Source organism: Meles meles, chromosome 2 (assembly GCF_922984935.1).
Source record: "Meles meles chromosome 2, mMelMel3.1 paternal haplotype, whole genome shotgun sequence".
Classification (NCBI taxonomy): Eukaryota; Metazoa; Chordata; class Mammalia; order Carnivora; family Mustelidae; genus Meles; species Meles meles.
In genome coordinates this window covers 2,098,404-2,116,378 of record NC_060067.1, presented here as the reverse complement: position 1 = coordinate 2,116,378, position 17,975 = coordinate 2,098,404, and the positions used below count along the sequence as shown (strand labels likewise).

Sequence of the window (17,975 nt, the reverse complement as noted above, 5' to 3'; positions counted from 1 at the left end):
GGACATTGTCAATATAAACAAATTTGCTACTCATGGAACAGGATATTGATCATTAGTTTCCATTTAGTGTCCTTTATTTTCCTAATAAAGTAAGAGGTAAGGTCATCTTTTGAGACTAAGGAGGACAGTGGAGGAATGGGCGGCAGGAGTCGTATAATAAATGACAGAGAAGATAACTAGCAACATGTAAAAAATTGCTCTGTAGTGCCTGAAATCCAACCGAGGTTAGAAATTTGGAATTTAGAATTGCATCAGTGGTACCGTTGTTTCAGCAAGAGTTTTCAGAGACCATGGGGAGTAATGGAGAAGATAGACATTTGAATCAATTTTGAAACTGGTACTTTTCAATATAAATAGGGTCCATTGGATGATAAAGCTGTGACGATTGACAAGTATCTTGTGAATCATGGGTGAGTAAAGAAGTAAGGAAATTAGTTGTTGTAACTTAGGAGAATGGTGAGCCAAGGAGCTCAAGCCCTCGAGAAGGTAAAACAGTAGCGTAGATGAACTAGCAAAGGACACTGATAGACACTAAAAATTCAATAAAAGTCAGATGTTTCAGGAGGATTTCAAGTTCAACATGTCCAAAACTGAGCCTCCCTCTTCCCCCCAATTCCTTCTTTTTATATTTTATATCCTGGTGAGTAATTTTGTCCACTGAAGAATCCACACCAGAAATTGGAAAATAATCCTAGGCTATCATCTTGCTGACATCCCTCCTCATAACATCAAACCCACTTTTTTGTATGTTTCAAACCCAGTCCCTCCCTCATTTTCATTTCCAAGTACGTGTTAAGACCACCTGGGCTCGGCATGTATAAATTCTGATCATTTTGTACATATTTCATGGGGTTGGTGATAGGACTAAATGAGACAATATATCCATAGGCTCAGTACAGTACCCAGTACATGGTAATTATTGTCAATTTTCCTTATTAAATACTAATACTTATCAGCTCTTAGAATTGACATGCAAAATGAAACCTGTTTCCCGTTCTTGCCTAGAAGAATGAAAGTATTGAAAAACAACCTAAATTGCTCATCAAAAGTACCACATGCTTTACAAATTAACTTTTTTATATAAAGAGTGTGTGTATATATGTATTTCTTCCTGCCTAGACTTTAATAAGATTTTAATTTGAGATCTGAGCAACAAGATAGGAATGTGTGATATAAATCATGCCACCCTAAGCACAGCTAAGCTAGGACTCACACATTTTACTGGGATTATCTGTAGCGATATATCTCATAAATAATTATTTAGAGAGATATATAAAAGGTAAGAATCACACCCATTGTCCTCTATTCCACTTAGCAGTCTTTTAACTGAACAGCCTGTAAAATGGAGGTCAGATTATCTTTTTTCATGGATTAAAGTGAATTTGAGAATTTGGCTTGGGTGCACAGTCAGACTGGCTCCTAATAACTTCACTACCGCTACCTTACCTAGTGGGAGTAGGGGCTGCCATGATAAACTTCACTTTTGAAGGCCAGCTGAAGTAAGGACCTAGAAAGGCATGAAATGCTCAGCTCCTTTCCTCTATTCACCAATCAAATACTCATTCCTGCTCTCTTGGGGAGGACGTACTCAACAGATAAAGATGATTAGAAAACCACTTCTTCTAACTCTATGCATCAGAAAGGGCAGATATTCCTATGTCTTGGCCATAAAACAAACAGTAGGGAAGAGAGAAAATAGTTCTCATTAATATGCCCCTAATGATATAAATATATGATGGATGTAATGAGCCTTTTCTAAATATTGAAAAATATGAGGGTAAACCTTACATTTTCAGGGAATGGCACAGAAATTGGTGCCTCAGAAAATACTGTAATTCAAAGTGAGTTTAATCAATGAAATCTACTCTTTGAAAATGAATAAGGGAATCATAAAGGACAAAACAACCCAGAAATGGATAATAGACATATTAGAAACATGTTAATACTTGAACATATTAACATAATATTAGAAATGTGCTAATAGGAATAAGATATGTGAAATTAATATATTGAGTATTCTTACAACTCATATTACAGTTATTATATTAATTTTTGACAAGTAAGTATAAAGCAAAACATGGAAAAAATAGAAAGTTTCCATAGATCAACCAAAAAAGGGGGTGTGTAAAATTCAGGCAATGTTGAACAGCAGAAAGAACATACTTGTGCTTTGAAATGCACAGATCTGGGTTGAAATACCAGCCCTGTCACATGCTAGGTGCAGGGCCTTCTCCATGCCAGTCGACCTCCCCTAGCCTACTCGCTGGTCTGTGAAGTGAGTGCAACTTCCTGCCGGTGTAGGGCTAGAATGCACCACATCATGCCCGGCCTATGGCAACCTCTCACACTCCCATAGTTTCCTCACTCCCTGGGAAACATATGATTAAAAATAAAGCCTGAAAGGGGCGCCTGGGTGGCTCAGTGGGTTAAGCCTCTGCCTTCGGCTCAGGTCATGATCTCAGGGTCCTGGGATCCAGCCCCGCATCAGGCTCCCTGCTCAGCAGGGAGTCTGCTTCTCCCTCTGCCTCTGACCCTCCTCCTGCTTGTGCTCTCTTACATGCTCTCTCTGAAATAAATAAATAAAATTAAAAAGAAAATAAAGCCTGAAAGAAATGAAATAATTTGTTTTGAATGAAAAGAGGTGACTTAGCCGGCCTTTCCTTCTGGGAAACAGGCTCCTAATACGCTGAATCGGAGTGGGAAGAAACAGCTTCAAATTGCACCAGTTTTCTTCTTGACTTCTTGGGGAGTGTAATAGTGGATTAAGTCCTAGTTCATAAAGTGTCCAAACCAGGAACTTATGCAAAATAGTCATAAATATGTATTTAAATAATTTGAGAATAACTTAGTCCAATCCCTTCTGCAAGAATTTTAATCACACATGTGTCTTACATGGTTATACAGACTATGATCCAATTCATTTATCGGAAAACTGAACTGCCCTAAATATTTTCTGAAATATATTTGTTAATTTATTGTATCATACATATTAATTTTTAATAAATATTTATTTTTCTAGCTTTTACAACTGGGACAGTCATATTGCTGTTTGGAATTCAACTCCCAATTATCAAGTGATTGCTGATAATCCAGAAGGCTTACTTTTCAAATACAAAAGAGACAGAAAAATTCTCAACGTGGATCCAAAGGTAAGACTGCTTTTACATTTGTATATCTCTCTGAATTTTATTGTATTTTTCCACTATTAAAAAATCTATTAAATATTTGACACTCTTCAGTAATTTAAACCCAGAAATAAAAGACTATGTTGAAACATAAGGTATTGGGAGGGAGACAAACCATAAATGACTCTTAATCTCACAAAACAAACTGGGGGTTGCTGGGGGGAGGTGGGATTGGGAGAGGGGGAGCGGGCTATGGACATTGGGGAGGGGAGGCGAACCATAAGAGACTATGGACTCTGAAAAACAACCTGAGGGTTTTGAAGGGTCAGGGGTGGGAGGTTGGGGGAACAGGTGGTGGGTAATGGGGAGGGCACGTTTTGCATGGAGCGCTGGGTGTTGTGCAAAAAGAATGAATACTGTTACGCTGAAAAAATAAATAAAATGGAAAATAAATAAATAAATAAATAAATAAAAATAAAAAAAAAAAGAAACATAAGGTATTCATTATTCCTTAAGAAAAAAACTCCAAACTTAATCTGTTATCAGAAATCAGTAAGGAAGAGTTTGGGGGGAATTTAAATAGAACTCACAAGTGAGAATCCTTCTCCAAGCCTATCAGCTAAGTTAGATCAAGCAGCCATCGGGCAATGCATTTGTGTGCTCTGATCCTGGGGATGTCCACTACTCTTTGCTCTAAATGGGAAGACGAACTATTTATGGAAGGGAGACTCTCACCTCAGAAATATTCCCAGAATTCTAACATACCTTTTTATATGTAACTAACACCAAAAACAGTATTACCCTTTGTGTATTTCCAAGTGTTAACGTGGAAAATACATTTTATTTAAATATTTTAAAGACATGTCCCATGATATTTTGTATTTGTTCAAGGACAAATATTTACAGCATACATATTTTCAATGACTGAATTTGCATCATGACTTTTAATCATGACTTGTATGTTTGGAGGAGAAGGTTAAAATTTGATTTAAAGTCATATGTTCTTGAGTTACTTAGACATTTTTTTAAATTTTGGAAAACATATTACTCATATGACAGCATCAGTCTAAAATCCAAGCCAAGAAGAGTATTCCTTCACAGTGAAAGAAAGGAATTGTATGATATGCCTGGGATAGAGACAAGGATGGACGAAAGGAAAATGGGAGTCTGGTTCTAAAAACTTTCCCAAAACTTTTTAGAAATTTAAAATAAAAATAATAATAATAAAATTATTTTGTTTCATATCCAATTAGTAAAATTTCTTGCTCAAAAAATTGCACAAAATTACATGCTCAAAGAATGAAAAAAGAAATTCTATAGTAAGAAATGGATTGTTGTCTGCAATCAGATACAACTCCAACAGAGAGACCTAACAGAACAGAAGCTTCTTTCTTTCTCATGTATGAGTCTCAATTGTCAGCCCAAAGTTTGAATGGCTGCTCCACAGTCATCTAGGCCAAAAGGGCCCTCATCCTCTTGGACCAAAACAGATCTCCAGTCAAAACAACCACGTTTCAAACAGAATTCGTGGAGGGAGTTCAGACAGTGCAAAGGACACCTCTGTTTCAGTTCCTTTTAAGGAAGTTACCCAAAAGCTACCACTCAAAAGTTCACTTATATTCCATGGCAAGAGCTTAGTCACATGGCAATATCTATCTACATGGATGACTGGGAAATATAATCTTTACTCAGGTGGCCATATACCTAGCTGAAATCAGAAGTTCTGGAGAAGGGGGAAAAGATGTGTGAGTAGAAACTAGCAGCTTCTGACACAATGTTATCTCCTTCAAAAGAGCACTCTTGGGGCACCTGGCTGGCTCAGTAGGAGGAGCATACAACTCTTGATCTTGGGATTGTGAGCTCAAGCCCCACATGGGGTTGTACAGATTACTTAAATAAATAAAATTAAGAAAAAAGAACACTACCCTTTAATTGGTCTAGGGTTTCTCATTAGTAAAATGAAGGGTTGAACCTGAAAATCATTACAGCCATAATTATTATGAATTGATAAATATCAGCACACTTTCTCTCTAGTGGTGCCTCTTTCCTTCTCATAAATGTATGTCAAAATTGAGGCAAAGTACAGGAAACTTAATAAATTATATTCATGGAGACTTTTACTCTTAGAGGGTTAAAGACATAAAAGTATTAAAGGCTTCATTAGGCAGCATGAAATAAATTTTTGAATCAGTTTTGAATGATACCACACTTAAACTACTTTATGGCTCTATTTTAACTAACGGCATATACATATTTCAAGAATGTATGTCATGAATTATAGTTTTTACAGTCTTTGTGGAATTATTATTGAATAAAAACTGTTTCTTCAACATGGTTTAAATAAGTTAACTAAATCACTCACTTCCTAAATAATTAATCATGAGACTTCAAAGATTTAATTTTTAATACATGAAATATAACATTTTCTTCTTTGAGGGAGGAAGGTTGTGTGTTGTTGGGTTTTTTTTAGACTTTATTCATTTATTTGAATGAGAGGGAGAGAGAGAGTGAATGAGGGAGAGAAGGAGCAGGGGGAGGGACCGAAGCAGACTCCCCATTGCACAGGGAGCCCAATGCGGTACTCAATCCCAGGAGCCTTGGATCATGACCCGAGCTGAAGGCAGATGCTTAACAAACTGAGCCACCCAGGTGTTCCTAGGGGGGTGAGAGATATTTTGATTATAATTTCATTATAATTCAAAGGATTCACGGTGAGTCTGAAGGAAAGGTATTTCCAAACCCTGGAGAAATAATAGGGTCAGTTAATTAGTGATGAGAGGAAAAAATATTTAAAGGAATTAGTTTTAAAAGAACCATTGGATGGGACACCTGATAAAATTTAGATACTTATATTTAATTTTTCTTTTAATTTTTTCTTTTTTTCCCCTTAGATTATTTATTTATTTATTTATTTGATAGAGAGAGATCACAAGTAGATAGAGAGGCAGGCAGAGAGAGAAAGAGAGGGAAGCAGGCTCCCTGCCGAGCAGAGAGGCCAATGCGGGACTCGATCCCAGGACCCTAAGATCATGACCTGAGCTGAAGGCAGAGGCTTAACCCACTGAGCCACCCAGGTACCCCTTAATATTTTCTTTTCGAAAATAAATTTTATAGTTGACCTACTGGGAAAAAAATGCTGGTTTCAACACCAATAAACAAAATTCTATGTCTTACTTTATAATTAACTGGCTGCCTGGTCTGGTGAAATTCACTTAACTTCTCAGAATTTTCACATTCACAAATGGAAGATGTGAGTGTTGCTGCTGTTTCCTGATCTCTAAAGTCCTCTCTACAGAGTCCTCTCTACAGCCCCAGTTCTCAGAGATTCTGACTCAACTGGTCCCAGGCATACATATTTTCACAAACAGCCAGTGTGGTTCTATTTCAGGTTATCTATGAACCACAAATGGAGAAAAGCTTCTCCTTAAAAGGACAATAATCTCAAGAGATCTGGCACTCTGTTTTCAAACAGTGATCTCAAACATTTGACCTCTAACAAAATATAACACATATATTTTAATTTTTATGGACTAGATATGAAATTAGCATGTTCTTCTACATAATACCTTAACTTACCTTCTTCTAAGAGCTATGATCCTTTTCTCTTTCATGCACCCACATAGCATCTCTTACAGACCTACAGAATAATCAAAAAACAAGCTGTCAAGTTTTTAAAATTACAAATGTACAATGATAAGTTACATTTTTATACTTAATGTTATTATTAATAATTTTATTTGAAATTCTTCCTAAATGAACACCAATACTGGCACAAAAACAGACACATAGACCAATGGAACACAGTAGAGAGCCCAGATATGGACCTTCAACTCTATGGTCAGATAATCTTAGACAAAGCAGGAAAAAATATACAGTGAAAAAAAGACAGTCTCTTCAATAAATGATGCTGGGAAAATTGGAATGTTATATATAGAAGAATGAAACTCAACCATTCTCTTATACCACAAGCAAAGATAAACTCGAAATGGATAAAAGACCTCAACATGAAAATCCTAGAGGAGAACATAGCCAGTAACCTCTTTGACATTGGCCACAGCAAGTTCTTTCAAGATATGTCTCCAAAGGCAAAGGAAACAAAAGTGAAAATGAACTTCTGGGACTTTATCAAGATCAAAAGCTTCTGCACAGCAAAGGAAACTGTCAACAAAATAAAGAGGCAACCCACAGAATGGGTTGTAGTGTTGCAAATAACACTACAGACAAAGGGCTGATACCCAAGATCTATAAAGAACTCCTCAAACTCAACACACACAAAACAGATAATCATGTTAAAAAGTGGGCAGAAGACGTGAACAGACACTTGTCCAAAGAAGACATACAAATGGCTAACAGACACATGAAAAAATGGTCATCATCACTAGCCATCAGGAGATTCAAATCAAAACCACATTGAGATACCACCTTACACCAGTTAGAATGGCCAAAATCAACAAGACAGTAAACAACAAGTGTTGGAGAGGATGTGGAGAAACGGGAACCCTCTCACACTGTTGGTGGGAATGCAAGTTTTGCAGCCACTTTGGAGAACAGTGTGGAGATTCCTTAAGAAATTAAAAATAGAACTATACTATGACCCTGCAATTGCACTACTGGGTATTTACCCCAAAGATACAGATGTAGTGAAAAGAAGGGCCATCTGTACCCCATTGTTCATAGCAGCAATGGCCACAGTCACCAAACTGTGGAAAGAACCAAGATGCCCTTCAACAGACGAATGGATAAAGAAGATGTGGTCCATATACACGATGGAGTATTATGCCTCCATCAGAAAGGATGAATACTCAACTTTTGTATCAACATGGACGGGACTGGAAGAGATTATGCTGAATGAAATACGTCAAGCAGAGAGACTCAATTATCATATGGTTTCACTTACTTGTGGTGCATAAGGAATAACACGGAGGACATGGGGAGATGGAGAGGAGAAGTGAGTTGGGGGAAATCAGAGGGGGAGACGAACCATGAGAGACTATGGACTCTGAGAAAGAAACTGAGGGTTTTGGAGGGGAGGGAGGTGGGGTTTGGGTGAGCCTGGTGGTGGGTATTATGGAGGGCACATATTGCATGGAGTACTGGGTGTGGTGCATAAACAATGAATTTTGGAACACTGAAAAAAAATAAAATTAAATTAAGTTAAAAAAATAAATAAAATCAATACCATAACTTATAACATCATAATATGCTCTAATACTATAAGAACAACAAAACTCAACTCTCCTTGTCTTTTCCTTCAAATAATCCCTTTGAAATATTTTACCCTAGTTGCCCAGGTAGCTCAGTCAGTTGGACATCTTCCTTGGGCTCATGTCATGATCTCTAGATCCTAGGAGATCCAGATCCAGATCCTCAACAGGGAGCCTGCTTCTCCCTTTCTCCTGCTCCCCTTCCCACATGTGCAGTTTTTCTTTCTCAAATAAATAAGTAAAATCATTAAAAAAAGAAATAATTTACACTTAAAATTTTAAAAGGTCAAGATAAATGAAAGGTGGAAGCTGTGATAAACAGGATGTCTTTCTTCTGTATAACACAGATGTGGACTCATTAACTCTGAAAAGTGGTTCCCATGAAACATAGTTGTTTGTGAATGGTAACAGTGGAAAAAAGAAAATTGTGCAGATCTTAGAATGAGTAATATGAGTTCATTGGTTACGAAATTCCAAATGCAATAAGAGTTTGGTTGCATTGAAAACAGGACCACTGGCTTTAACTTCCCTGCAGCTGTATAACATCTGGAACAAATAAAGCTGGTTTCTATTTTTGAGTGAAGAATGCTTGTCTGAGTGATTCACACCCACCAAAATGTTTCCAGTGTATTATCTTAGAAGGATTGAGTGGAAGCACTTTGCACTCACTCCCTATATTATCTGGACAAATGAAAAAAATGGAATTTTGCTTTTAAGAAGCATTAACCATGGGAGAGTTTCCTTGAGTCTTAAAATAATATGAGTGGTCTAAAACCCTCATGATCTACTAATTGGAGGGACAGATTGTATAGAACAGTTAAAAATGGGAAAAAATCTTCCTTAATGGCACCAGCTCTTCTCCCCTCCCTCCTTCCATTCACTAAATGTGATAGCGCATCACCTGGAAAAAATGCCTGGTTAATGGACGCTTAATAAGTATCATGTAATAAATGATTGAATGAATGGTTCCCTCCAAACACAGAAAAATAATACTACACTAATTAAAAATTGAGAAGCAGATTATGTCACTGACACTCGGTATATAATGATAGCCAGAATGGGAATAGCCACCTCATTCTATATTGATCCAAGTAAGTCAGGAAATGAGTACAAGAATTTATCAGTGAAAACAGCTAGTGAAGCCATAATTTTAGTTTTTTAAAGGTTATGCAGAAATCTTAATTTTGGTATATGCTTGCAAGTGTTGTATGAACCCAGAAATACATAATTTAAACCAGCTGAAATTGGGGCCCCTGGGTGGCTCAGTGGATTAAACCACTGCCTTTGGCTCAGGTCATGATCTCAGGGTCCTGGGATCGAGCCCCGCATCGGGCTCTCTGCTCCGCAGGGAGCCTGCTTCCTCCTCTCTCTCTGCCTGCCTCTCTATCTACTTGTGATCTCTCTCTCTGTCAAATAAATAAATAAAATCTTTAAAAAAAAAAAAAAACAGCTGAAATTAAGACTGTTGAATTAGAACTTGTTGTTGAGGGATACCTGGGCAACACAGTCAGTTGAACATCTAACTCCTGGTTGCAGTTCAGATCGTGGTCTCTGAGTCTGCTCTCCAGGTCATGGGATCGAGACCCATATGGGGCTCCATGCTGAGCATGGATTTTGCTTGAGATACTCTCTCCCTCTGCACCTCCCACTCATGCTTTCTCACTCTAAAATAAATAAGTCTTTTAAAAAATGTTTTTGGTTTATGAGTAAATTGACTCAAACATGTTTAATGAATAATTCAAAGTCACATAGTTCATTATTGGTGGAGTCTAACAATGGAGCTTAAATGTAATTATGAGACACCGTAGGAGATCTAAAGATGAGCAAGAGTTCAAGCCTTGCCCTTTAATTAAGCTTATAGTACTTTTAGGGAAATAGGCATGTAAAAAATATAACTGCAGTATAAAGCAGAAAGTGATATATTGCAAAAAAGAGAAATGCATTGGGAATTCAGTGGAAGGAGAGATGATATTTGATCTGGGGTAGGAGCCAGTGGAGAGGGAATGGTGAGAGGATAGCATTGAGAGGAACTAAGCATGAAGAGGTCATGGAAAGTCTTGAATGTAGGACTGTTGAGGATCGTGAACTAGACTTGGGAGGAAATGGGGATACACCAAAGCTCTTGTGCAGGGAAATAACAAGATGAAAGTTATGTGATTTTTTTTATTTTGTTTTGTTTTGGTTTTTGTAGATTTTATTTATTTATTTATTTGAGAGAGAAAATGGGAGAGTGTATATACATGTTGGGCTGTGGGGAGAGGGGCAGAGGAAGAGGGAGAGATAAAATGCCAAACAGACTCTGGTCTGAGCTTGGAGCCCCACATGGGGCTCTATCTCACACCCCTGAGATCATGATCCGAGCTGAAATCAAGAATCAGATGCTCAACTGACTGATCCAACCAAGCACCCCAAAAGTTATGTTTTAAGAGAACGAGAGGGACTAAATTAGGACCGACTAGGGAGGACAGACTAGAGAAGATGCTAGTGTAACAATAATCCCGGTAAAGACCAAGAGGACGGGAACTAGATAGATGTCCTGCTGTAGTTACCAAGTTTCTGTGTTGATGTTTTAAATATTGAAACTGATCATTTAGGCAAAGACAGAACTAAGAGAATGCATATTTATGTGGAAAAAAAATCTGAGAGGTCGTATTTCACCCAACCTTCAGGAAAGAGAAAGAGAGAATATGAACTAATCCAGGATGAGTACAGAGAAAAAGTTGAGCTAAAGGAACATTTGTAAGTCTGTTGTCTCTTCAATCTTCCTTCCATCCCCCTTTTCTGAATCTGGCATTTACCGAGTAACTACTGGGCACTGTGACATATAAAAATGAATTAGAAAGGTGGTTTTCTTGCCCTTACAATGCTTACAGGTTAATTGAAGTGTGGGTGGAAAGATACAATATGCACAGAAATGGCAAACTAGCTAGAGAGCTGGAAGGACAGAAAAAGTTCTAAAGAATTGAGAGGAGGTACAATTTGCCTTGGACCTAACGCATTCAAAAGTGGGTTAACAAAGGACCTCTGTGTGGCTCAGTTGGTTAAGCATCTGCCTTCGGCCCAGGTCATGATCCCAGGGTCCTAGGATCAAGTCCCACATCTGGCTCCTTGCTCATCGTGGAGCCTGCTTCTCCCTCTGCCTGCTCTGCCTGTTCTGCCTGTAGCTCTCCATGCTTCTGCTCTCTCTCTGACAAATAAATAAATAAAAATCTTTTAAAAAACCGAATAAAATAAAATGGGTTAACAAAACAGATAGCATCTGAACTGGATCTTGAAGGGGGGGTGTGTGGTGAGGACATGAGGATTGGAATAGTCTGGTAGGAGGGAACTTCACATACGTAGGTGAGGAAGCACCAAGCATGGGTCTGCAGGAGAGAGGACCCCGTTGTGTTTAGAGAGGAGCTGTGAACATGGGCCAGACATCAGAATCATGCAGGAAGCTTTAGAATATACGACGCCCAACCTCATCCCCAAAGATTCTAACTTAATTGTTCCAGGTGGAAGGCCTGGCAACTGTACTTTTCAGAAGCTCTCAGATGATTCTAATGTGCGACCAGGGCTGGGATCAAGGTGTCAGAAGGAACGTAATAGCAAAGAAATTCTGAGAGAAAATTGAACTTCAAGGGTGGAAAACAAATCTAGTAAGTTTTTCCCATTCTACATAGTTCAGTGAGAATCTGTACCATTTGTGTCATGACTTAGAATTTCTGAGCATGAAAATGATTAAGCCGGGGCGCCTGGGTGGCTCAGTGGGTTAAAGCCTCTGCCTTCGGCTCGGGTCATGATCCCAGGGTCCTGGGATCCAGCACCGCATCGGGCTTTCTGCTCTGCTGAGAGCCTTCTTCCTCCTCTCTCTCTGCCTCTCTGTCTACTTGTGATCTCTGTCTGTCAAATAAATAAATAAAATCTTAAAAAATAAGAAAGAAAATGATTAAGCCATTTTGAAAGGAGGTGAAGTTATTGTTCTATTGGCTAAACTTCACTGGTGTGCAAAAGAAAATCAGTATGAAAAATAAGAAATTCCATAAGACAGTCTCCTTTTTGTTATTTTGTTTAATGTCTAATAAAATCTGCTTGAATATAGACGTTTGGTAAATGGCTGATAATAAACAAGCAAACAGACAAGCAAAAAAACATGTTAAAAGATGTCAAAGGTGCATGGTTTCTATTAAATGTAGGAAATTGGTGAAACAAGACACTTTTATGGACTAAACCTTTCTGGATCCATCCCGAGTGTCCCAGAATCTGGAAGGCAGGCACAGTGCAGACTGTGCATTGACTTGGCAGGATGTATTTATTTCTCTTTATACATCAGTACTCCTCACTGTACAACAGGATGCCCCCAATCCAGACTTGTCCTTTTGAAAATCACAATTGTTGAAACAGAAAAATGTGCTACTTTGGAATGCATAGTCTTACCGTAAGAGCTCTTTACCAGTGTCCAACCCACAGTGTCTTGATTAGGAGTGATTTCTGTCAATTCAGTAAAGGATTTACCCTTCCTCTCTCCTCATAGTGGCCAACAGAGGCCTACACTCCACCCCAAGTGATTCAAGCTGAATTGGTCTGTGGAGAGGCCCAGGAATCTGTGCTTTTAGATGTTTCCCCAGGTGATCCTAAAGATTAGCTGGATTCGATGTCCATTTTTCTGTTATAAGTTAATTAGTAGTACTTTATTAGCGGTTGGTTTCAACTTACAGATTATGTATGTCCATGAGGTAATCAAACTTCATTCTTCTGAAATAAGTTTTAATTGTAAGTGGTCTAAATTACATATTCCTGAGACTATACATACTAGATAGTACAGACCACATTCCAAAGACCTCTAGATAACCTCCATGGTAGTAAGACTGTCCACGCTAGATGCTTCCGGGATAAACTGCCGCTTTTTTCCCTCACTTATGTGGATCACTACAGAGTTGGGTGGTATCCATTCTTGTTATCATGGCCTCATCAAGAATCACTTTGTCAGGTGGGTTTGTCCAGAAACTCAAATGAAACAGATATACACTACAGAAACTCATAAAGCAAAAACTGAAACCTGGGGCAGGAACTTTTCTGGTCACTTTACCATTGTATCTCCAGTAGTAGCATATGGTAGATGCTCAGTAAACATCTGTGGAATGAATAAATTGAATATTAAATATTTGCTAAAGAAATGAAGAGTGGGGCCAAAAATAATTCTGGAAACTTTTGAGGTTAATTTTAAAATATTTCAGGATCTTGGGCACTAGAAACATATGTAGAGCTAATGCTATTTTTAGCTGAAAATTACCAGAGTAATTGACTGTGGTGCTTTTCCCTCCTTGGCAGATGAATAAAGCTTGGGGGTTCTTTACTGAACTTCGGAGTGGTGACCTTGGGTGTCAGGGTAATGGTGATGTGTTAGGTCCATGGGTGAATGAGAAAAGTATTTCTTCGAAGATTTTTTTTTTTATTTAGTTGTCAAAGAAGAAGAGAGAGAGAGAGACAGAGAGCACAAGCAGGGGGAGTGGCAGGCAGAGGGAGAAGCAGGCTCTGTGCTGAGCAAGGAGCTCCTTGTGGGACTCAATTCCAGGACCCTGGGATCATGACCTGAGCTGAAGGCAGACACTATACCGACTGAGCCACCCAAGCGTCCCAAGACAAGTATTTTTATTATTTTTTAAAATGAATATATAGTCATCATTGTATATGCAGATATCAAAAAAAGACAAATTCTACTTTCTTTTCCTATGAGCAAAAGATTAGGTGAACAAAGTTTAAAATTAAAAATAATTTCTACCAATAAAAACACAATTTTTGTTTGTTTAATTTAGAGGAAGATTCTGATGATTCTAGTGGTATTTTATCAAAACTCCTCTCTGTTTTGTCCCTCCAAAGCAACCACCACCCAAGTATTTGCTATTAGCAGGAAAGATATTAATTGCCTCAGTGCCGCCTCCCGGTTCACTGACCACATTAACATCAGAGGGAACCTGTCACAGGACTGAAATTGCTCCTCTCAAAATGGCGGCCCATTACATGTCTACATCCTTCCTGCGGATGATCCAGATTTAATCCCTTGAAGCTCCACAGTCCTAGTGAACGTTCTCAATTTTACCACCTGCCTTTTTAAGGAGTTCAGGCATATTTCCTACTGGACATTTAAGGAAAAACAAACAAACAAACAAACAACCCCTACTGAATAGAATATATTTAAGCAAAGATATGGTTTCTTCAAAGTCTCCAACAGTGTTCCCTCCAGGTCCATGCAAACTCGAATTGCTGGAGCACAGGACACTCACTTACCTACACCACTTTTCTGGCTCCTAGATTTTCCTTGGAGGCGTCTTGTAAATGTTCCTATTTAACTGTGGCAGAGGCATACTTATTAGGTAAAGCTGAGGTCTTGCCAACTTTCTGGTTTCACTGCCCAAATTACTGAATGTTTGGTTGATTATAGCCCCAAAACACCCACATACTAAGAAGCTTTTAAACATTTTCTCCCCTGGGCAATCACCTGGTGTACCTGAACGGAAAGTCTACCACATATAAATTAAGTATTTACTCAACAAACTGCTGCTAAAATCAATGGCCTTGAGGCATATCTTAAAAATGACATAACAGAGCTTGAGTTTTATGAATTAAAACTCCTAAAACTTCAATGCTGTGCCCTCCTCTTGAACTGAAAAACTGATTTTAATTTTATACACACTATTACAGAACAACCGCTAGAGATAACCACAGGTTGTTAAGTGTCCAGTGTATGAACTCACAGATGAAACATAGCAAAAGAAAGGTGAGCTGGAGGAAAGAAAAAACTAAATTAAAAAATTTGCATTATCGTTTGTATATCAGTGCTTAAGGCTAAGAAAGTATGAATGATAACCACTCACCATCCAAGCTAAATGTATGCAGTGAAAAAAAGGAAATATCCCAATAAAACATACATGACAAAGAAAAAAATGCAGCTTTCAGCTTCTAACTAGAAGGGCAGTGTAATAAAACAAAATGCCAAGGGTATAATAGAACTAATGTGGAAGTGAGAAAGGAGAACTTGGAGGAAAAGAGCTTTTCCCTCAATTCATGCTCGCTTTTTTGCAAAACTTATTATCACAAATTAGGGCAAAAAGTATCAGAAAGAGTGGAAGTTTAGGTTCCTGGCTGAATGAAATGCATGAATAAGAACAAAAGAATTGTTTCCTCCATGATTTCAAAAACTTAATAGTTAATGACAAAGAAACAGACACCAGAAAACCCACAAATCAGGCATGGAGTCATTGCAGGTGCAAAACCACAGCTAAGGGATTATTTCTAATTCAAGGGGAGCATGATTTCTTCTGGTCTCAACAGTTGAACTGGTAGTCAACTCCCATGGCCCCTTCTTAATCATTCACCACCCCAGCAGATGCTTACAATTTCTGAGGCACTGAAATCCCAAAGCAGAGTGAGGGATGTTGACATTTATTGGAACATGGAACATGATAGCATGAACAGTGATCAAGGCCATTGGCAAGAGTGGAAAATTTTATGTCGACAGTTTCTCAATTGTTATTGCTGGCTGGGGTATCTCCGCATAAAACACAATCAAGCAAATGGCAGCCCCAACTTGGTACCCCCAGAAAACGACCTCACAAGCACAAGAGGCTGCTCCAGAGGATAGGGTCTTAATCTTTTGGGAAATACAACTTATTTTAAAATTTCATGGATTTGCTCCAAAAAAAATGTACATGTGGCCATACACACAGAGTAGTATAATAGTTTAGGATATTGAAAGACCTGCATACATCTCTTAATGAATTCCACTTGAAAATGAGACTAAGTACTCTCCAAAATACCTGGGAGCAGTTGAAGGCTCTGGATGAATGATAGAACAAGCAGGAAAGGGTCAGGAATTGCTACCAGGACTCAGGCTGGAGCTTAGAGCTATTTAAGAGGGGCTAGACCTAAATAGATCCTATCAGCTTTGTGATTAGGGCAAACTGCTTAATTTCTCCAAGCACTTTTCTACCACTATCTTCTCATCTGTAAAATCTGTAAAACACCCATTTCACAAAAGGTTGTTGTGAAGATTAAATAAGAAAATGTATTCAATGTGCCACTGAATAGGTGGTCAGTTAATGAATATTGTTTCCTTGCAGTGTATCAACTTAGAAACAATGGGAGTCCTAGAGTATCATTTTTCCCTGCAGTAGTCAAACACTGGAAATAATCTGTGTGCTCGTGACTGGCAGTGGTTAAATCAGTCATGATACATCAACACAGTAACATAGCATGCGGCAGTCTTAAAAATAAATAAATAAATAAAGCTATAGTTAATGAAAGTGATGTACTAGTATGAAAAAAATGTTCATGTGACATTATTAAGTGAAAAAAGCAAGCTGTAAAACAATGTAAATAATATTCATAATTTACGTAGGAATTAGTCATAATTTACGTTGGAATTTCCCATTTATGGACACTGGTCTCTGTTTTTCTCTCCAAACTTTAAATGAGTGTCTATAACCAAGTTTCTGATTTTGTCTTTAAGATGGATTCTTTTATTTTTTTCTTTTAAAGATTTTATTTATTTCTTTGAGAGAAAGAAAGCCAGAGATAGAGCATGAGTGGAGGGGGAGGGGGAAGAAGAGGGAGAAGTAGAGTCCAACATGGGACTTGATTCCAGGACCCGGGGATCATCACCTAAGCCAAAAGCAGATGCTTAACCGACAAAGCCACCCAGGTGCCCCAAAGATGGATTTTTAAAATGGAAAATGCTTAGTCAAACATATATATCATAAAACTTTATAAGGATATTGTCAACTCACTTTGTAGTTAGTATCAATTTACTGAACTATTTAAGGCTGACTATTCACCATGCCCTATTTTTGCATGCTTTTTAAACTTTGATTTTATGGTTCAGACTTATTTGGAGTCATTTTCATTGTTACTTTTTAAAAAGATTTTATTTATTTATTTGATAGACAGAGATCACAAGTAGTCAGAGAGGCAGGCAGAGAGAGAGGAAGCAGCCTCCCTGCTGAGCAGAGAGCCTGATGCATGGGGCTCAATCCCTGAGATCATGACCTGAACCAAAGGCAGAGGCTTAACCCACTGAGCCACCCAGGTGCCCCTCATTGCTATTATTATTAGAGGTGAACTTTTCTTTCATATGCGTGTTAGTATATTGTATTTCTTCTTCTTTGATTGTTGTCTGCTACACACTTTTCTGTACAGTTTTTTAAAAATTTTTTACTGATTATTTTTATTAACAAATAATGTATATATACACGTCTGTGAATCATCAGGCTTACACACTTCACAGCACTCAGCATAACACATACCCTCTCCAATGTACATAACCCAACCACCCTCTCCACCATGCCCCCAGCAACCCTCAGTCTGTTTTGTAAGATTGAGAGTCTCTTATGGTTTGTCTCCCTCCCAATCCCATTATGTTTCATTTTTTCCTTTCCTACCCCCAAGACCCCAACTCTGCCTCTCAGATTCCTTATAGCAGGGAGATCATATGATAATTGTCTTTCTCTGATTAAATTATTTCACTTAGCCTAATACCATCTACTTCCATCCAGGTCATTGCAAATGGTAAGATTTCATTTCTTTTGATGGCTACATAGTATTCCACTGTGTATACATACCACATCTTCTTTAGCCATTCATCTGTTGATGGACATCTAGGTTCTTC

At 38.1% G+C, this 17,975-nt stretch overlaps 1 protein-coding gene across 3 annotated transcripts in view; it reads left to right on the top strand.

Annotated features, from left to right (window-relative positions):
* The window catches only part of CFAP299 (cilia and flagella associated protein 299), a 613,349-nt gene that overhangs the window by 583,213 nt on the left and 12,161 nt on the right, over positions 1–17,975 (top strand). For all 3 annotated transcript variants that reach the window (XM_045984663.1, XM_045984671.1, XM_045984677.1), the window contains exon 5: positions 3,020–3,149. In XM_045984663.1, the coding sequence (XP_045840619.1) occupies positions 3,020–3,149 (130 nt within the window). The remainder of the gene's footprint in view (positions 1–3,019; positions 3,150–17,975) is intronic.